Source organism: Salvia splendens, chromosome 8 (genome assembly GCF_004379255.2).
Source record: "Salvia splendens isolate huo1 chromosome 8, SspV2, whole genome shotgun sequence".
Classification (NCBI taxonomy): Eukaryota; Viridiplantae; Streptophyta; class Magnoliopsida; order Lamiales; family Lamiaceae; genus Salvia; species Salvia splendens.
In genome coordinates, this window is record NC_056039.1 from 27,328,077 (window position 1) to 27,345,344 (window position 17,268).

Here is a 17,268-nt window from a genome sequence, read left to right on the forward strand (position 1 = left end):
TCTACGACGGTGTGGTAAATGTCATGAGATGGGTCGTCATGATTCAAGAAATTGTGGTAGATTCAATGAGACGGCAGATTGAAGCCATTTGATATAAAATGACACTTTCAGCCGATAAAATGATACTTTTAGCTGATAAAATGATAGGTATTTTTGGTGTATAAAATGATATTTTTGTTGAATAAAATGATACATTGGGCTTATAAAATGATATATAAGCTGAAGAAATGACATATAAGCTGATAAAATGATACTTTAACGTGACAAAATGAAGTCAGTAATCCTTCTTCCTGCCAAAGTCGGTGTCTGAATGGCTTTATCATCTTGAACAACTTTTTTCTTGCATTTTATACCCTGAAACTATCATTTTATCCCATGATACTATCATTTTATACCCTGAAACTATCATTTTATCCCCTGAAACTATCATTTTATCCCCTGGCACTATCATTTTATCCCCTGAAACTATCATTTAATCAAGTGCAACTATCATTTTACCTTCTGAAATTATCATTTTATCCCCTGAAACTATCATTTTATCCCCTAAAACTATCATTTTATCCCATGAAACCATCATTTTATCAACCCAGAGTATCATTCTATCAGGCAAAACTATCATTTTATCAACTCAGAGTATCATTGTTGCAGGAATGTACATACCTACAAATCAATAAAATTATCATTTTATCAACTCAGAGTATAATTCTATTCGGCAAAACTATCATTTTATCAACTCAGAGTATCATTCTATCCGGCAAAACTATCATTTTATCAGACAGAAGTATCATTTTAATCAGCACTCAAATAAAACACTACTCACAAAATCAGCACTCAAATAAACTGCTTCGAATCTGCATTACTGTTGTACACAATAATATTGAATAAGGTATGAATTGATGATACAAAACCAAGTGTGTAGTAAATTCAAAGTAAATTCATCATGCTGTCATATGTAACTCTAAATCTACACTAAAAAACTATAGAATCTAAAAAAAATGAGAATCACTGGCAAAATGATAAAATCGAACAAAAACAAAAGTGAAATCAGTAAAAAACTTCATCCACCCTTTCTTCGATGATGCTTGATCGTTTTCCGTCGTCATATTCCAGAATTTGGATGGTTTTTCCTTCGAAACTGAAGAAGCAAGGGTTTGAATGAGATTCATAAGGTTTGAGTGTTTAGTTCATGTTTTCTTTTTACGCGCCCAATTTTATAACGAAATGACAATTTTGCCCTTATATAACCGAAATACGATAGTTTTATTTGATAAAATGATAGTTTTGTTAGATTAAATCTAGACCACATATTTTAAAAATGTGTGGTGGAGATTTAGTTATAGGGTTATCACACAAATTGGGGTTATCATTATAATGCACCCCTATATATATATGAATGTATTAAAATGACAACACTCTTTATTGTGACACAATACCACCATTTGTGCTTGTCAAACTGCCATGTGGCAACAAATTTTAATTATGCAGAATCAATTAAAAACGCGGAGGGGTAAAATAGGAAATCTCTAATTTTTACATTACTAGATTGCAGTGTCATTCATTGAATATTGCAGTTTACCACGCCAGCAATTTCTAATACATTAGACTGCAATCCGTGTTCTGTTCACGAAATTTAATCATAGGGTTTCGATTTGTGAATATGGAGGCGGCGAAATGAGAGTAATCGACGTATGGGAGAGAGAGTGGGATAGAGAGAGAGGGGGGTAATTGTTACATTATCAGATTGCAGTGTTATTCATTGAATATTGCAGTGTTACCACGAAAATATTACAGTTTATCACACCAGCAATTTCTAATACATTAGATTGCAATCTGTGTTCTGTTCACGAAATTTAATCCTATGGTTTCGATTTGTGAACATAGAGGCGGCGAAATGAGAATAATAGCCGTATGGGAGAGAGAGTGGGAGAGAGAGAGTGTGGGATATAGAGAGAGAGAAGGAGGGGGCGGGGGGATTTGGATAGTGGCGATGTTTTTGGGGATATCCCCAATTTGATTCTATATGAAATGGCTAAAATGCCACTGACAGCAATTCCTAATACACTAGACAACAATCTCAATTCGGTTCACGAAATTTAATATTGAGTGTTGGATTTCCAGATCTAACGGTGTATATTGGTGTTATGTTGTTATCCTATCTATGGTGGCACCATAATATGCCCCATGTCTATAAATACAAAACCGATGACTTCGATCCATTCATATGTTCGTACTCAATCAGGCATAAAAGAAATTATCATGGATTAATAGATAAAATCATTTTGTTTTTGCTTTGTCTCAATTGATTAGAATAATTTTCTAAATTTCTTATTGGAGTTTGAGTAGATGATCTCAATTTTATATAGTGCACATTGATATAATGCACTTCTATAATTAACAAAGTTGAAAATCTAACATAAAAGTAGAGGAAAATATTGTTGGGTAGTGACCGCTTTAAATAATGACGAGATACATGTAAAAGGAAATAGCTTAAAAGACAATATCATAGTATTAAGGAAATAGCTTAAAAGACAATATCATAGTATTATAACCACTTTTAAAATGATAATGCACTACAATAAAAAAAATTTAAATTTAGGAGCATATTAACTTTAGCTTGCCACGTAGCAAGCTTGTTTGTCTATGTATCGCAGATTGCTTGATTATCGCTGATTTCATATCACAGATTGTTTAGAACCATATGCTAAATTGTTTGCTTATGTATCGCATATTGCTTGTCTTAGTTGTCATTTTAACTGTGGTGTCACCATAGTGCACCCGTAGTTTTATTGTTTATTTGAATTACTGGTAAACAAATGGTAGCTCATGCTTGAGTTAATAAACAATCATGTGATAGTTTGTACTAGTTTCGTATTTGACCATTAATTTTATCTTTGAATAACTACGAAACTTCGTTAATTTGATTTTCTTGCATAAAAACCATATTTTTTAAACGCAAGCTCTTAAATAGGACTATGAGTTGCATACTTCTAGTCATTACTAGGTAGCTCTACTAGAAAAAATATTCATTGAACTCAACCACCGTAATTTAATTCACAATTGATTATGACCATGCAAGTTTAGCTACTAAAAAATGATCATATTTGAGTAGCTGAAATATAAACGTTTTCTAGCCTATTGATAGTGATATCTCCTAAGAAAATGTTAATTAGTTACCGAACAAATTAGAAGCGTCGATAACAATTACTTTAGGTGGAGAAAACAGACAACTATGACTGGGCCAAAAATTAAGATCGCTGTTTTGTATTTTTGTCATAAATGGTTTTTGGCAAGAATCCCGTTGATTAAGCTCCGATCCAGTCTTATTTGATTTGTATAAAATATAAATTGATTCATGAAATCTAAAACAAAATAAAACCATAACTTCCTTTTGTAATTCATTCAAACAACTTAGCAAAATAGTATTAATAGCAAAAAAAATATTGTGGCCAGCAGGATCCATTAATCTTATAATTTCTCGTTACATTCACTTACCTTAAGATAGATGGGTGATTAAAAGGGAGTGTATATATATAGTCACATGCCGATCTCATAATTGCAATTATAAATCTAGACCATATATTTTTTACTACTACTACTATGCAATTTGTAGTATTTATACTTCCCCATTTTCGGTTATATAACTGTAATTTTCCTTCACCAAAATGACACCACCCAGAATTACATTAAAAAAACAAATCCTTTCCTTTTTCCAAAGGACAAGTAAATTAATTATTAATCATGAAAGTATCCTTAAATTCAGCAGGCATATCAGGCTTGAATAACACTTTAACAAATGAAAAAGTTCATGAGACCTTGGGGTCTATGCATATGCTTTGCTTTGATCTCTACCTGGTAAATAACTAATGAGCCTGTTAGGGCTTAGTTTCCTGGTCAAAAATTTAGCATGCAACAGAGATCTGAAAAAAAGGAAAGGGGCGGATTTAGCATTCAAAATTTATAATTTCCTTACCAACTTGAGCTATGCTTCTTCTAGTCATGGTCTTCGGCCCACCCAGTGGCGGACCCAGGTGGGGTCGGTGATAGGGACTCCAACATTACGGCGGCACCTACGCCATTGGCGCAGCACAACAACGCCGAGACTGCCACGCTACATGGATGAATCCCCCAACAAGATCTATGCATATCTTTATTTTATTTTTATTTCCTTCTGAACGTATTTTTTATTTAGTTTATATTTGATAAATCTTTTCAGGTTTTCTTCTTGATTCTTTCCCGAATCGTAGAGTCGAATCAAGCAGGGTCCGAACTCTATATATTAGAGTTCATTAGAGAGTCAAAATCATCGAGAAATATGAAATAAAATTCAGTTCTCGAAATCCTAAAGCTTGACCTAGTTGCTGCTAGGTTTATTATCTATTTTCAATCATATATTTCCACAAACCGGTGATAAAACCCACCGATAGGCACTCGAAGCCTATCAGTCGGCCGACCCCACTGGCGGTCCACCGAGTGCTGCCGGTAAACATAATTTCCGACCTTTGACCCGGTGCAGCTCCACCTCCGACCCCACGGCAGCTTCAATTCCTCCCGAAATCTTCGGTCTTTTCCAGAAAATAAAAGGATAGAGAAACGAGAGATAGGCGAGGGGTTGCAGAAAATGCAGGGAATTACGATGGTTTATCTTTTGTTTCTAGAGTAATTAGTTTAAATGGGTGAAATTCTTTGGCCTTATATTATTCAAATGAGTTGGGCCACCTAATGGGATATTAATTAAATAGGTTGGCTCATTTTATGGATTAACTAAGCATAATTATTTTTATTATTTCGTTTCATCAACTATAATTCATTATATTTATAATTTATTTATTAATTTTTTAAGCTGTTATTATAATATTTGGTACTAAGAATTTTGAATTGTTGTTTTTGTATATACAGATATTCAATGACAACTTAAAATATGATTTTGAATAATTATTTAAATATTATATTTATTATTAATTTTTATTGTATCCGACCCACAGATTTCATTTTCTGGATCCGCCATTGGGCCCACCTCCTAATGTTTGCCCAAAGGGGCGGATTTCGTGGCACAATTATCATCATACATGTTTTTCTAAATAAAATAAAAATCATTTTGGGGAGTATTTGGTATAATGAATTGTTATTTATATTGTCATTGTAATTGTGTTTTTAGATTATTAAATTTGATGTTATAATATTTTAATATAAATAATATACTTAATTGATAGTAGTATAAAAAAAGGGCTAAAAATAATACTCATTCCGCCCCACAATAAGAGTCACATTTTGCCATTTTTTTATCCCACAATAACAGTCACATTTCACTTTTACCATAAATAGTAAGTACGTCTCACATTCCACTAACTCAATTCACTTACATTTTATTATAAAACCAATATAAAAAAGTGGATTATATATTCCACTAACTTTTTCAACTCACTATTCCTTATATTTCTTTAAACTCATGTCCACACAAAATATGACTCATATTGTGGAACGGATAGAGTATTAGGATAGAGGTCAGGGAGTGGCGAGTCTTCTATGAATGTTGTGCATGCTATATGTGTGCAGCTGCTTGTGTGAGTGTGTAAAAAGAGGAGAGTAATATGTATATTAAATATTTTTTAATTACAAAATTCAAATTATCAAACTGAATGTTTATAAAATAAGAATTTAATTTCAAATCCAAATCATTTGAATATTTTTCTTAATTTATATTACAACAATCTCCACCTCGAAAATTATTGGAAATTGCTAAGTCGCTCCAAAGAAAGGTCTTGAAGGAAGACTGCTTTTTCAATGACGGAGTTAAAAAAAACTAATTGCAATTTTCAATCACTTGAATTAGATAGGTTTATACTCCCTCCGTCCCGGGTTACTCGCACATTTTCTTTTCGGCACGGAGATTAAGGAATGAGTGTATAGCAAAGTCAACAATTGCGGCTGTAGGTGATAATTTTTACTAAAAATGGAAAGAGTGCAAATAACTTGGGACGCCCAAAAAGGAAAATAGTGCAAGTAACACGGGACAGAGGGAGTATTTGTTTTGATTAATACTCATCCGACCTTTTCACGATTATACTTTATTTGTAAGTTAACGAGTCTCAATTAGGTAATGCATTTGAACTTAAATCCGAAAGAAGTTCATAAGGCCATCCGCAATGGGGCGGACGATGGCACGCCCGATGGCGCGCATCGTCCTCCCCATTGCGGGTGCGTGACATAGGCCGAGGACGATCGTCGCGCCCTATACTAAGGGCGCGGAGTATAGGGCGGACGATGCCCATCGTCCGCGCCATCTTCCGCCCCATTGCGGCCTACGCGGACGATAGGCCATCGTCCGCACCATCGTCCAGCCCACTGTGGGCTACGCGGGCGATCGATGCGGACGATGGCACGCGGTTTCGTTTTTTTATAAATAGAGTTCATTTGTAATTTCATTTCACGATTTCAGTTTCGAAACTTATTATTACTACGAAATGGATTCAAGTCCCAATAGTCCTATTTTAGCGGAGAGGCGCGTTGGCCGGGTACAGAACCCGGCGAATATCGTTCGTTCGACGCCGACACCCAGTACGATCCCGATTTCAGTACGGAATCATACGGGTTGTCTGACATGGAGCCGTCTTCCTATCCCGATCCCGAACCCGCCGCGACCGCTTCCGCCCCAGCCAAAAAGAAGCGGAACCGGCAACGGGCGCAGAAGTTACCGCCTCCCGGAAATTGCGATGAGTACGCCCTCGGCCGTACGAACTACACCGACGACGAAACCCTCATTTTGGCCCGGTGTTGGGTAGATATATCGAAAGACCCGATTTTCGCGAACAACCAGAGGCAGGGCGCATACTGGGAGCGCATCGCCGGCCTCTTCAATGAGGCCAAGCCGCCGACCGCGTACAAGCGTAAACGTGAGCAACTCCGCACGCATTGGGATCAAGTGAAGAAGCAAGTGAACTTGTACGCGGCGGAGTTCGAGAAGTCCACGCGGGCACAGGGGAGCGGCGAGAGCTTGAGCGACGTGCGCGATAAAGCGCTGTTGTCGTACCGGTCGATGTACGACGACTTCAAGCACGAGGCCATCTGGGCGCTCTTGAGGGACAAGTAGAAGTTTCAAGGTGGAATTCTGCACACTGGTGCGCTGAAGAGGACGAAGACTACCGAAGCTGGTGATTACACGAGCAGCGGCAGCGGCAATCACCCGGTTGACCTCAACCGGACGTACGTGGATGAAGGGAGTTCCGGCACACCGGTGTTCTCCCGGCGTCCTCCCGGCGTCAAGGCTGCGAAGGCCAAGGGGAAGGAGGCCGCGACCTCATCCTCGACCGCTGCAAACCCATCTCCGTTCCCGGAAACGCTCCCGACCTAGACGGCCACCGCGTTTGAGTCGTTGGCAACAGCGTCGATGGCGAGGATGTTATTGCAGATGCACAAGGCCCTCAAGAAGTGTACCGACCCCGACGAAGCCGAATATCTCCGGGCGTTAATCGATGAGTTGCGTCGGAAGTTGGGAATTGCACCGACTTAGTTGTTTTTTTTTTGTAAGTTGAATGGTGTAACTTTTTTTTATTAATGCGTCGCCATTTGTTATTTAGACGTTTTTTATTTACTCGTTACTTGTTATTTGAAAACATTTAAATTAATTAAACAAAACAATAAAATGATGATGTGACGCGCCTTAGAGCGCCCCATTGCTGATGCCCTAACAACCCATGAAGTAGAAAAAATGGAAAAAAAAATTGATGACACCGTTGGGAGTAGGTGAGAAGATGGCATGGACACCACCCCTCTATCAAACATATCCGTACAGCCCAAATATTCCTCTAGAATAAAAAGATATTCCCAACGTGACGAAACTACCCCTTAGGTGAAATGACCACTACACCCCTCGATTTCAGAATCCGATGCTCCGATTTCGGAAGCCGCAAAGCGCCACCTATAATCACGCGACGGCGCCTTTCTCCATAACTCAGTCACGCCGCTTCTACCGTTACTTTCCGTTTTCCTCGTTGTACGAACCGTACACCTTCCCAATCCCATTCCCATTCCCATTCCCCTCAATACATAATTTTGTATCTTCACGTGTATTATTATACGTTCCTCTGCAATTTCAAATTGTTTAGTGAGAGAAATCAAACGAATTTTTGTATCTGAAGAAAAATACGTTTAATTAATCCTATTTTTCCGTCAATAACTTTCTACATCATCAGGCTAAAAACACCTTCAACAAAAGCCTAGCCTCTCCGCTTCCACTTTGCTCACAGCAAAGTATATACAATCCAGAAGCCAGAAAGGAAAAAGGAAAAATTATAGCACAGCTCTAACACGAAAAAAATTCGCGGCGCTACAACTGATCGGTGAGCGAATTGAGAAGATCCTGCGCGTCAGCGACGCCTATGCGGAGCGCCTCGAGCACGCGCTCGAAGATGAACACGTGGCAGGGGATGCGCAACACGCCTTTCTGCTCGTAACCGTATTCCTGCGCCGATTTATTCAGCAGCACCACGAAGATCGGGTGATTCAACAGCTCCGCGCTCACCACGAATCGCTCCATCTCGTCGCCGACGTACACCGGCAGGTGCCCCTCCGGAACGCCGCCGGAGGAGGAGCTCTTCCGCAGCGATTCGGATTTCGATTGCGATCTGAGCAGCCAGTACTGGGACGAGTCGCCGACTTTGGATAATCTTCTGATGAGCTTCTTCATATCGATTGAGATCTCGAAATTGAAATTGAAATCGAAATCGAAAAAGAAAGAGAGAGGTGTTTGGTTTTAGACTTTTAGTGAGAGAGAGTAATGGAAGGGAAGATGAAGAGAGAGAGATGAGGAGTAGGGGTATAAATACTGAGTGTACACAGAAAGGTTATGGAGAGGTACAGATGTGCGTACTTGCAGGTTATGGAGTAACTTTTTGCTTAATACAATTTGCCTAATTTTATAAACTAATATTCACTATGTCTCACGAAAATATGCGCTCTTTCATTTTTAATCCGCTCTCTTTCCTTTTTAATCCATCCCATAAGAAGGTGAGACATTTTCTCCACTAATAATATTTTATTTTACTTTTTTTCTATATTTCTCTTACTTTATTAATTTTACATTAAAACTCGTGTCAAACTCAAATTGCATATTCTTTAGGAATGAGGGAGAAACATTTAAAACACAAATGTTTTCCGGAGTGGAAATAACACTTTTCACGGATCGGGAAAGACAAATCATGTGAGATGTGACACCGCTACTTCGCCTTATTTTAACTGCTTTTAATTTTATAACCCTAAACAAAACTAAATTTAATTTATATATTTCATTTAAAAAGTTTACAAATTTTACTTTGGGACTAACTTGTTTAAATCTTCATTTGCGAGTTTAGGAGATTTCTTGTTTGATTAATTGACCAAAAGTTTAGGGTTTGACAAGTGTACATAGATCATCTGTTAATTTGATTGAAATTTCTTCCCAAATTCCATGGTGGAATGTAGTCACTGCGCACACTCTTTGAATGAGCTCCTGAAATTAAGCATGAGTATTTAAGTTACACTTATTCTAATGTCTGCCTCATACATTTTGAAACAGAAGCAGGGAGGCGTTGGACGAGTTGAGAAATTTAATACTACTACTATTACATAAATTTCGAAGCTGTCATTTTTTTCATTTTTTTCAGAATAATGTCGTTTTGAGCTGACGACATATGAATTTTTTTTATATAATTACTCAAATTGGAATTCCATGTCCCTTTGAATTTCAGATGCGAACAAATTCGAACCACAATTCTAAAATATAAGAATTGGATACTACTAGTAAATATTAACTATAAAAATTAATGTTAAAATATTGAGACATAATTTACATTTCTTCCACTATATATGAAACCATATATTATGTGTTCATTCAGTGTTCAACCCAATATAAGTAGTTACATTTCTTCCACTATATATGAAACCATATATTATGTCTTCATTCAGTGTTCAACCCAATATAAGTACCAACGGGCAAGGGTGACTAAATAATATGTTCACCTAATTATGCTTATAAACAAAGAACAATCATTGTTTTTAATTAAGAGCATTCACAAAGGGGCGCCCTATAGTCCATCATATAGGGCGCCCTATGCTCCACAACATTAGTATTCTATTCTCCTACCTTTTCACCTGCAGTGAGACACCCTAAAGTCCGCCCTATATTTTTCACTACTATTTTGCTAATTAATTTTTTATATTTTCAAATATGTCATGCAAAATTATAAACAAAAAAACACTACGGTTAAAGACAAATCCTACATTACTAATTAAAAAAAAGTTACAAGAGTTAGAAATAAAAAAACAAGTTCACTAAATCCTACATTACTAGTTCATTCCCAGCTTGCGGCGCAGATCATCGATCATCCACTTGAGGTATTAGGCTTTGCCCGGGTCCTCACACTGCATGAGGGCGTGGTGCGTGTCCAACAATGTCCTCCGATTGGCAGCCGCCACCAACTCCGCGTAGGCGTGTCCCACAGCCGAAGTCGGGGCCGCGACTTGTGAGGATGTCGCCTTCGCCTTGCCCTTGTTCTTGGCAGCCTTGCTGCCAATGGCACGCCGGGAGGACATCGGTGTGCTGGAACTTTCATCCTCTTACATCGGCTGGTTGAGGTCCATCGGATGTGCACCGCTTTCGCTGCTCGTATAATCACCGGCGGCGGTGTTCTTCGTCCTCTTCGCCGCAGCCGATAGGGGCAGAATCCCTCCTTGGAACTTCTGCTTGTCCTTCAAGAGGAGCCAGGAGTTGTAATGCTTGAAATCGCCGTACAATGAAATGAACGACGCAAGCGCTCTATCGCGCACATCAGCAAACTCTCGACGCTGCCTTGCTCGCTCAAGCACTTCTCGTACTCCGCTGAGAACAAATTGACCTGCTTCTTCACCCAATCCCAGTGCTTGCGGAGCTGCTCCCTATGACGCTTGTAGGCGGACGGCGGCTTGGCCTCATTGTAGCGCTCAACGATGCGCTCCCAGTACGCTATTTGCTTTTGGTTGTTGGCAAACACCGGATCCTCTAAAATATCAATCTAACACCTCGCCAAGACGATGGTTTCATCCGGGTTGTAGTTCGTCCTCCCTGGGGCGAACTCTTCATTCTTCTCCGGAAGCCGCAACTTCTGGGCCTTTGCTTGTTCCGCTTCTTCTTGGTGGCAGAGCCTGAGGCGGTGGATCCAGAGGCGCGGCAGGGTGGGGCGGGGGCGCAGGTGGGAGACGGCTCCATGTCTGACAGCCCGTACGAATCCGTACTAAAATCGGGATCGTACTAGGTGTTGGAGTCAAAGGGCCGGTATTCAGAGTCTGTACCCGGCCACCGTGCACCACCACTGAACATCGAACTATTCGGACTTGGTAATCACTGGGATTCATTATAAGTGAAATAGAGAATGAGATGAAAGAGTGAAATGTTGAAGAGTGAAAGGAATTGTGGTGTATATATATAAATTTTGAAGAATTAAAAAAAAACGCGTTGCATCGTTCGCGGTATCGTCCACCTCGCCCGCAGTGGGGCGGACGATACCGCGGACGATGCCTGGCAGAAGCCCTATCGTCCACGGCCGAAGCATAGGGTGCGGACGATGGGTGTTCTATGGTCCGCATGGCTACAGTGGCGCCCGATGCAATGGGTGAAAAAGAGTGTACTAAACGGATGGGGATCCTCTGCTGTGCACAAGTGCACAGCAGCCCCTGCTGTTACATACAAACAAATAAAATAATCAAATTAATTAAATTAAATTAATTAAATAAATATATATTATTTTATTACCTTGTGAGGAACAGCATGGGCTGCTGTGCACTTGTGCACAGCAGAGGATCCCCATCCGTACTAAACTGAATAGAATAATATTTATGTAAATAAATAAAATAAACAATATGATTCTGACAGTTGAGTCTAGTGGGATTCTTCGGATTCAAGTAATTTTCCACATCCAGTTCAGACTTAAAACAATTGTATTCACATTGGAATAGGCAGTACGCCGACGAGATTAAATATATATGTTCAACTATTTATTTATCTTCCTATTTATAAAATATTTAAAATAATCATTAGTACTATGTATTAATTACGTGGTGTAGAAGAACATAAACAGGTTACGCTGGTGGAAATTCTATATTTATAAGTATTAATATTAATATATCATAGAGACGCGTATATGCATTGTAGTTTCATGAAGTTTTCAGTCGTTTTAAAAATAATATAGGAGTACTATATTATTTTATGTGAACAAATTAAACTTATATTATACTACTAAACACTAAGTATGGAAACATCATATCAATAATAGAAGTCATGATTCAATCAGACCTTGTCCAATACTCTTTCGAAGCAATAAAATTATAGTATTCGAGAAGAAATTTGACTTTGGACTATATATTATATCAATAAATCCATATATTTATTGCCTCAGTTTAGTGTCACGTATACTCGCTGTCTAGTGTCACGTATACTCGCTGTCTTACGGAAATAAGTTATTATTTGGAGCGGCCCAAGTTTTAATATATAATTTATAAAGTAAAAGTTTGTTGAAATTATATATGTGGACGATGGAAATTTAGTGCTGCTTAAGTTTTACTGAACCAGCGGTTAAAACCGAAACTGTAACTGTCGGATACGGTTCCGAATCGAAACCGCGACCAAACGGCGGTTTCACGGTTTCGAACTGCCAATGTAGTAATAAATTTAAACATAGTTAATCCTTATACTAAAACTATACTCCACTAAATAAAACATTGTTGAATGATCCGGTTTTTGAGTTTTATACTTTTATAAGTAACTTTCATTTTTGGATTTGGAAATATCCGTGGAAACAATAATGTGGGACAAAATTTTGATAACTTTATAAAACTATTTGGTAAAATTGGATGGTAATTTAGAAAACATAAGAGAAAAGATAATAAAATAAAAATAAACTAAATGACAAGAGGGAGTCTATGGAGTATTAACCATTATGGTAATAATTGTATAATACTATTTTTAATTTTATTAATTAACACATTTTTTTTACGTATAGAGTCTATGGAGTATGGATCATTATTAATAAATATTTAGGTAAAACACATCCTTAAGTCCTTGTACTTTAATTGTTTACTTCAATAAGTCCTTATACAATTTGTTCATTTTAGTAAGTCCCTGTACTTTTATATTTGATATATTTCAATCCTTATTTGACGGAATCGTTAACTTTTTCGTTATAAAATAACACATCATATATTAATTATTTAAATATATTCCACCTAATATCCTAGTTGGAAAATATGAACATAACATAAATATAAAAAAAAGATAAAAACAAAAACAAAAAAAACTAAAGAATTCCAAATCGTTAAAAGAAATTTGTTGTTTGATTATTTGAAGTTCCAAATATAAATTAATATTCGAACTTCAAATAATCTAACAACAAATTTCTTTTAACAATTCAGAATTCTTTAGTTTTTCTTTTAGTTTTTATTTTTATTTTTATTTTTTTATATTTATGTTATGTTCACATTTTCCAACTAGGATATTAGGTGGAATATATTCAAATAATTAATATATGATGTGTTATTTTATAACGGAAAAGTTAACGGTTCCATCAAATAAGAATTGAAATATATCGAATATAAAAGTACAAGGACTTACTAAAATGAAAAAATTGTACAAGGATCTATTGAAATAAACGATCAAAGTATAAGGACATAAGGATGTGTTTTGCCTAAATATTTATCAACATTGTAAAATATATCACATTGTAATTTGTATATGTAAATTGTAAATTTGTTGATATCATTTTCACCTTACTCGTCTTTCAATTTAAACTATCCATTTGCTTGTTCCAATTTATTTTATAATTTCAAACTACATAGAAAAAAAATTAAGGAAAAAAACCGTGAAACCACGAAACCGAACCTAAACCGCTACAAACCGTCCGAAGACCTGCGGTTCAGAATCGAAACCGAAACCGCCGGTTTTCGAACTGAAACCGTGAAACAGCCTCACGGTTCGGTTCCGGTTCCATATTTCCTAAAACTGGAACCGGCGGTTCCGAACCGAAACCGCCGGTTCATGAATTGTGGGCAGGTATAGATGGAATCCATAAACATAAAGTTAAAGTGAATAAGAAAATATAGTTGAAATAATATTAGTGGATGGTGGAATTCATAAAGATAAAGTTAGAGAGAATAAGAAAAAGTAGTTGCAATAGCATTAGTGGATGGTGTAACTATACAGTAATAATAGAAAATAAGAAAACGTTCCGATAAATAGATATGGACTATTTATATGAGACAGATGAAAAATGAAATATCACATATTTCTGTAGGATGGAGAAAGTATATACTCCATACATTCCACAAAAATAGACATTTTTTCCATCTTGACTCGTGCGATAAAAGTAGTCAACTTCTATTTTCAATGCTTATTTTTATTTCGCTCTAATGATGTAGCTCATTCTCCAATAGCAATACTTCTGTTGTAGAACTTAGCGAAATGATCGAGCAAGAACAAGATATCTTTGAGGGAAGAAGATGGAAGAAGATTTGAGAGAATTGTATTGGAATCTTTTATTGAACTCAAGAAGTAACTACAAGCGTTTCTTTCTACAACGAACTCTCTAATCTATTTATACACATCATGAATCAAGTGAGTGAACAAGTGCTTCACTACTTAATCGGTTACAACCGCTATGAACTAAACATCAAACGACTAGTAGCCGTTGAATTAGCTCGTAATTGATAACCGCCTCTAACGGCTACTTTCCTTCCTCCTTGATCAAGCTTTCTTCTTTCTCCTTCTCTCCTTGATCAAGCTATCTCTCTTTGTTCTTTGATCAAGCTGCAGCTCCACCGTAGCTCATGCCTTGATCGGCCAATAATGCCAACAATCTCCACCTTGGCTGGTCATGACTTGACGTTTTCAAAATTTCACAGTATGCAGACCAACGAGCCTGCAGCAATATTGAAAATTTTCCCTGCTCAACGGTTTCGTAAGCATATCAGCAGGGTTGTGGGCTGTGTCAATCTTTATCACCCTAATCCTGCCACTCTCTACCTCATCCCTTATGAAGTGCAGTCTCACATCAATGTGTTTGCTGCGTTCATGAAATATTTGGTGCCTAGCAAGACACAATGCTCCACTGTTATCACAATGCACTGCTACAACTCTCTGTTGCACTCCAAATTCAGCTATGAGTCCAAGTAGCCACTTTGCTTCTTTCACTGCTGAAGTCAAGGACATATACTCAGCTTCAATTGTTGATAAAGCAACCACACTTTGCAGACTTGACTTCCAACATATGGCTGATCTAAACAAAGTGAAAATGTAACCAGTCTGTGACCTCTTGTGTCAATATTTGCAGCATAGTCTGAGTCACAATAGCCTACCAAGGGCTCCTCCTCAGCTCCATCTACATCAGTGAACAATATGCCCAGCTTATATGCAGCTACAAGATATCTGAGTGTCCATTTAAGAGCACTCCAGTGTTGTCTGCCAAAATCTGCTTGTCGTGCTTATAGCATGAGCTATGTCAGGTCTTGTATATATCATTAACTACATCAAGCTGCCTACAATATTGGAGTAAGGCACCAACTCCATTTCTTTATTCTCTTCATCTGTTTCAGCTCTCTGACTCTTTGACAACTTGAAATGCATAGCCATGGGTGTTGCTGTGCTTCTCATATTATCAACCCTGAACTTCTTTAGAGTTTTATGGCTATAATCAGTCTGGAACAGCCACGGCTTCTTCTTCCTCTTATCTCTAATTATATCCATTCCAAGAATCCTACTCGCATTGCCAAGATCCTTCATCTCAAAATCTGACTTGAGCTGTTGTTTCACTTTCCTTATCTCTTATATGTTAGGACCTAATATCAACATATCATCTACATATAAAAGCAGATAGATGGGTGCCTTGTCTTTCTGTTTCTTCACAAATACACAGCTATCATATAGTGATCTAGAAAAGCCCAGATTTGACAAACTCTCACCAAACTTCAAGTACTATTGCCTGCTGGATTGTTTAAGACCATAAATGCTTTTCTTGAGCATACACACTTTATGCTCAGAACCAGGGACCTCAAAACCTTGTGGTTGAGCCATGTAAATGGTTTCCTCAAGGTCTCCATTCAGAAAAGTTGTCTTGACATCCATTTGATCCAGTTCCCAACCCCTCTTAGTTGCCACTACCAGTAGCACTCGAATGGAGTTGTGCTTTACAACTGGAGAATAGACTTCATTAAAATCTATACCCTCTTCTTGGTTGAAGCCCTTTGTAAAAAGTCTTGCTTTAAACTTGACTTTCTTAGCATCTACAGATTCTATCTTCTTCTTGAATACCCATTTGCATCCAGTAATCTTTCTGAATTCTGCCTTCTCAACCAAGATCCAGGTTTTGTTACATATCAGAGAGTCAACTTCCTCTTTCATAGCTTGGATCCATTGATCTCTATGGTCCATTCACAGCCTCAGTATAGGAGCTAGGCTCTGTAGTCTCCATTTGTTCAGCTACATGTAGAGCATAATAGAGCATCTCATAGTCATCAAATCTTGCTGGTGCCCTCACATTGGCTCTTCTTGGTCTGTCCCTAGCCAATTGATATTCTTGTTGACTGCCAGGTTGCTGCTGATCAGTAGGCTCATTCTCTTGATTTTCTTCAAATCCTCCACCAGCTTCATCAACTTCTATTCTTGCACCATCAGATGAAGCATCTTGCATCTCAATCAGTGGGGAATTATCATTACTTCCCTCAGTTGCTGCTCCAGCTGCATCTTCTTGACTTTTGCTGGACAGAAAAAGCATGTTGTCTTCAAGAAAAACAACATCTCTCATGATCACCACTTTTTGCTTTCCAGACTCTATGCACCAAAGCCTATATCCCTTAACTCCCTTCTGATAGCCTATCATGACACACTGCAGAGCTCTGGCATTCAATTTCCCTTGCTTTAAATATGCAAATGCCTTGCATCCAAAAGGCTTCAATCTGGAGTAATCAGGCTCTGAACCATACCATCTCTCATCTGGTATTGAACCCCCTATTGCTGAGGAAGGACACTTGTTGATCATGTAAGTTGCTGTGCTCACAGCTTCTGCCCAGAATTGCTTCCCAATCCCAGAAGATGAAAGTAGACACCTCACCCTTTCCAACAGTGTGCGGTTCATCCTCTATGCGACACCATTCTGCTGTGGATTAGCAGGAACGGTTCTATGCCTCCTAATCCCTTTATCCTTGCAGAATATATCAAATTCCTTTGACAAATACTCCAAGCCATTGTCAATTCTAAGCACTTTAGGAACTCTG

General features: G+C 37.9%; 1 protein-coding gene across 1 annotated transcript; it reads right to left on the reverse strand.

Moving 5' to 3' along the window:
* Positions 1-8,120: 8,120 nt before the first annotated feature.
* Positions 8,121-8,799, reverse strand: LOC121743575 (auxin-responsive protein SAUR71-like). Its single transcript, XM_042136899.1, has one exon. It carries the CDS (start codon positions 8,681-8,683, stop codon positions 8,324-8,326), a length of 360 nt encoding a protein of 119 aa, XP_041992833.1. The 5' UTR covers positions 8,684-8,799; the 3' UTR covers positions 8,121-8,323.
* Positions 8,800-17,268: the final 8,469 nt, after the last annotated feature.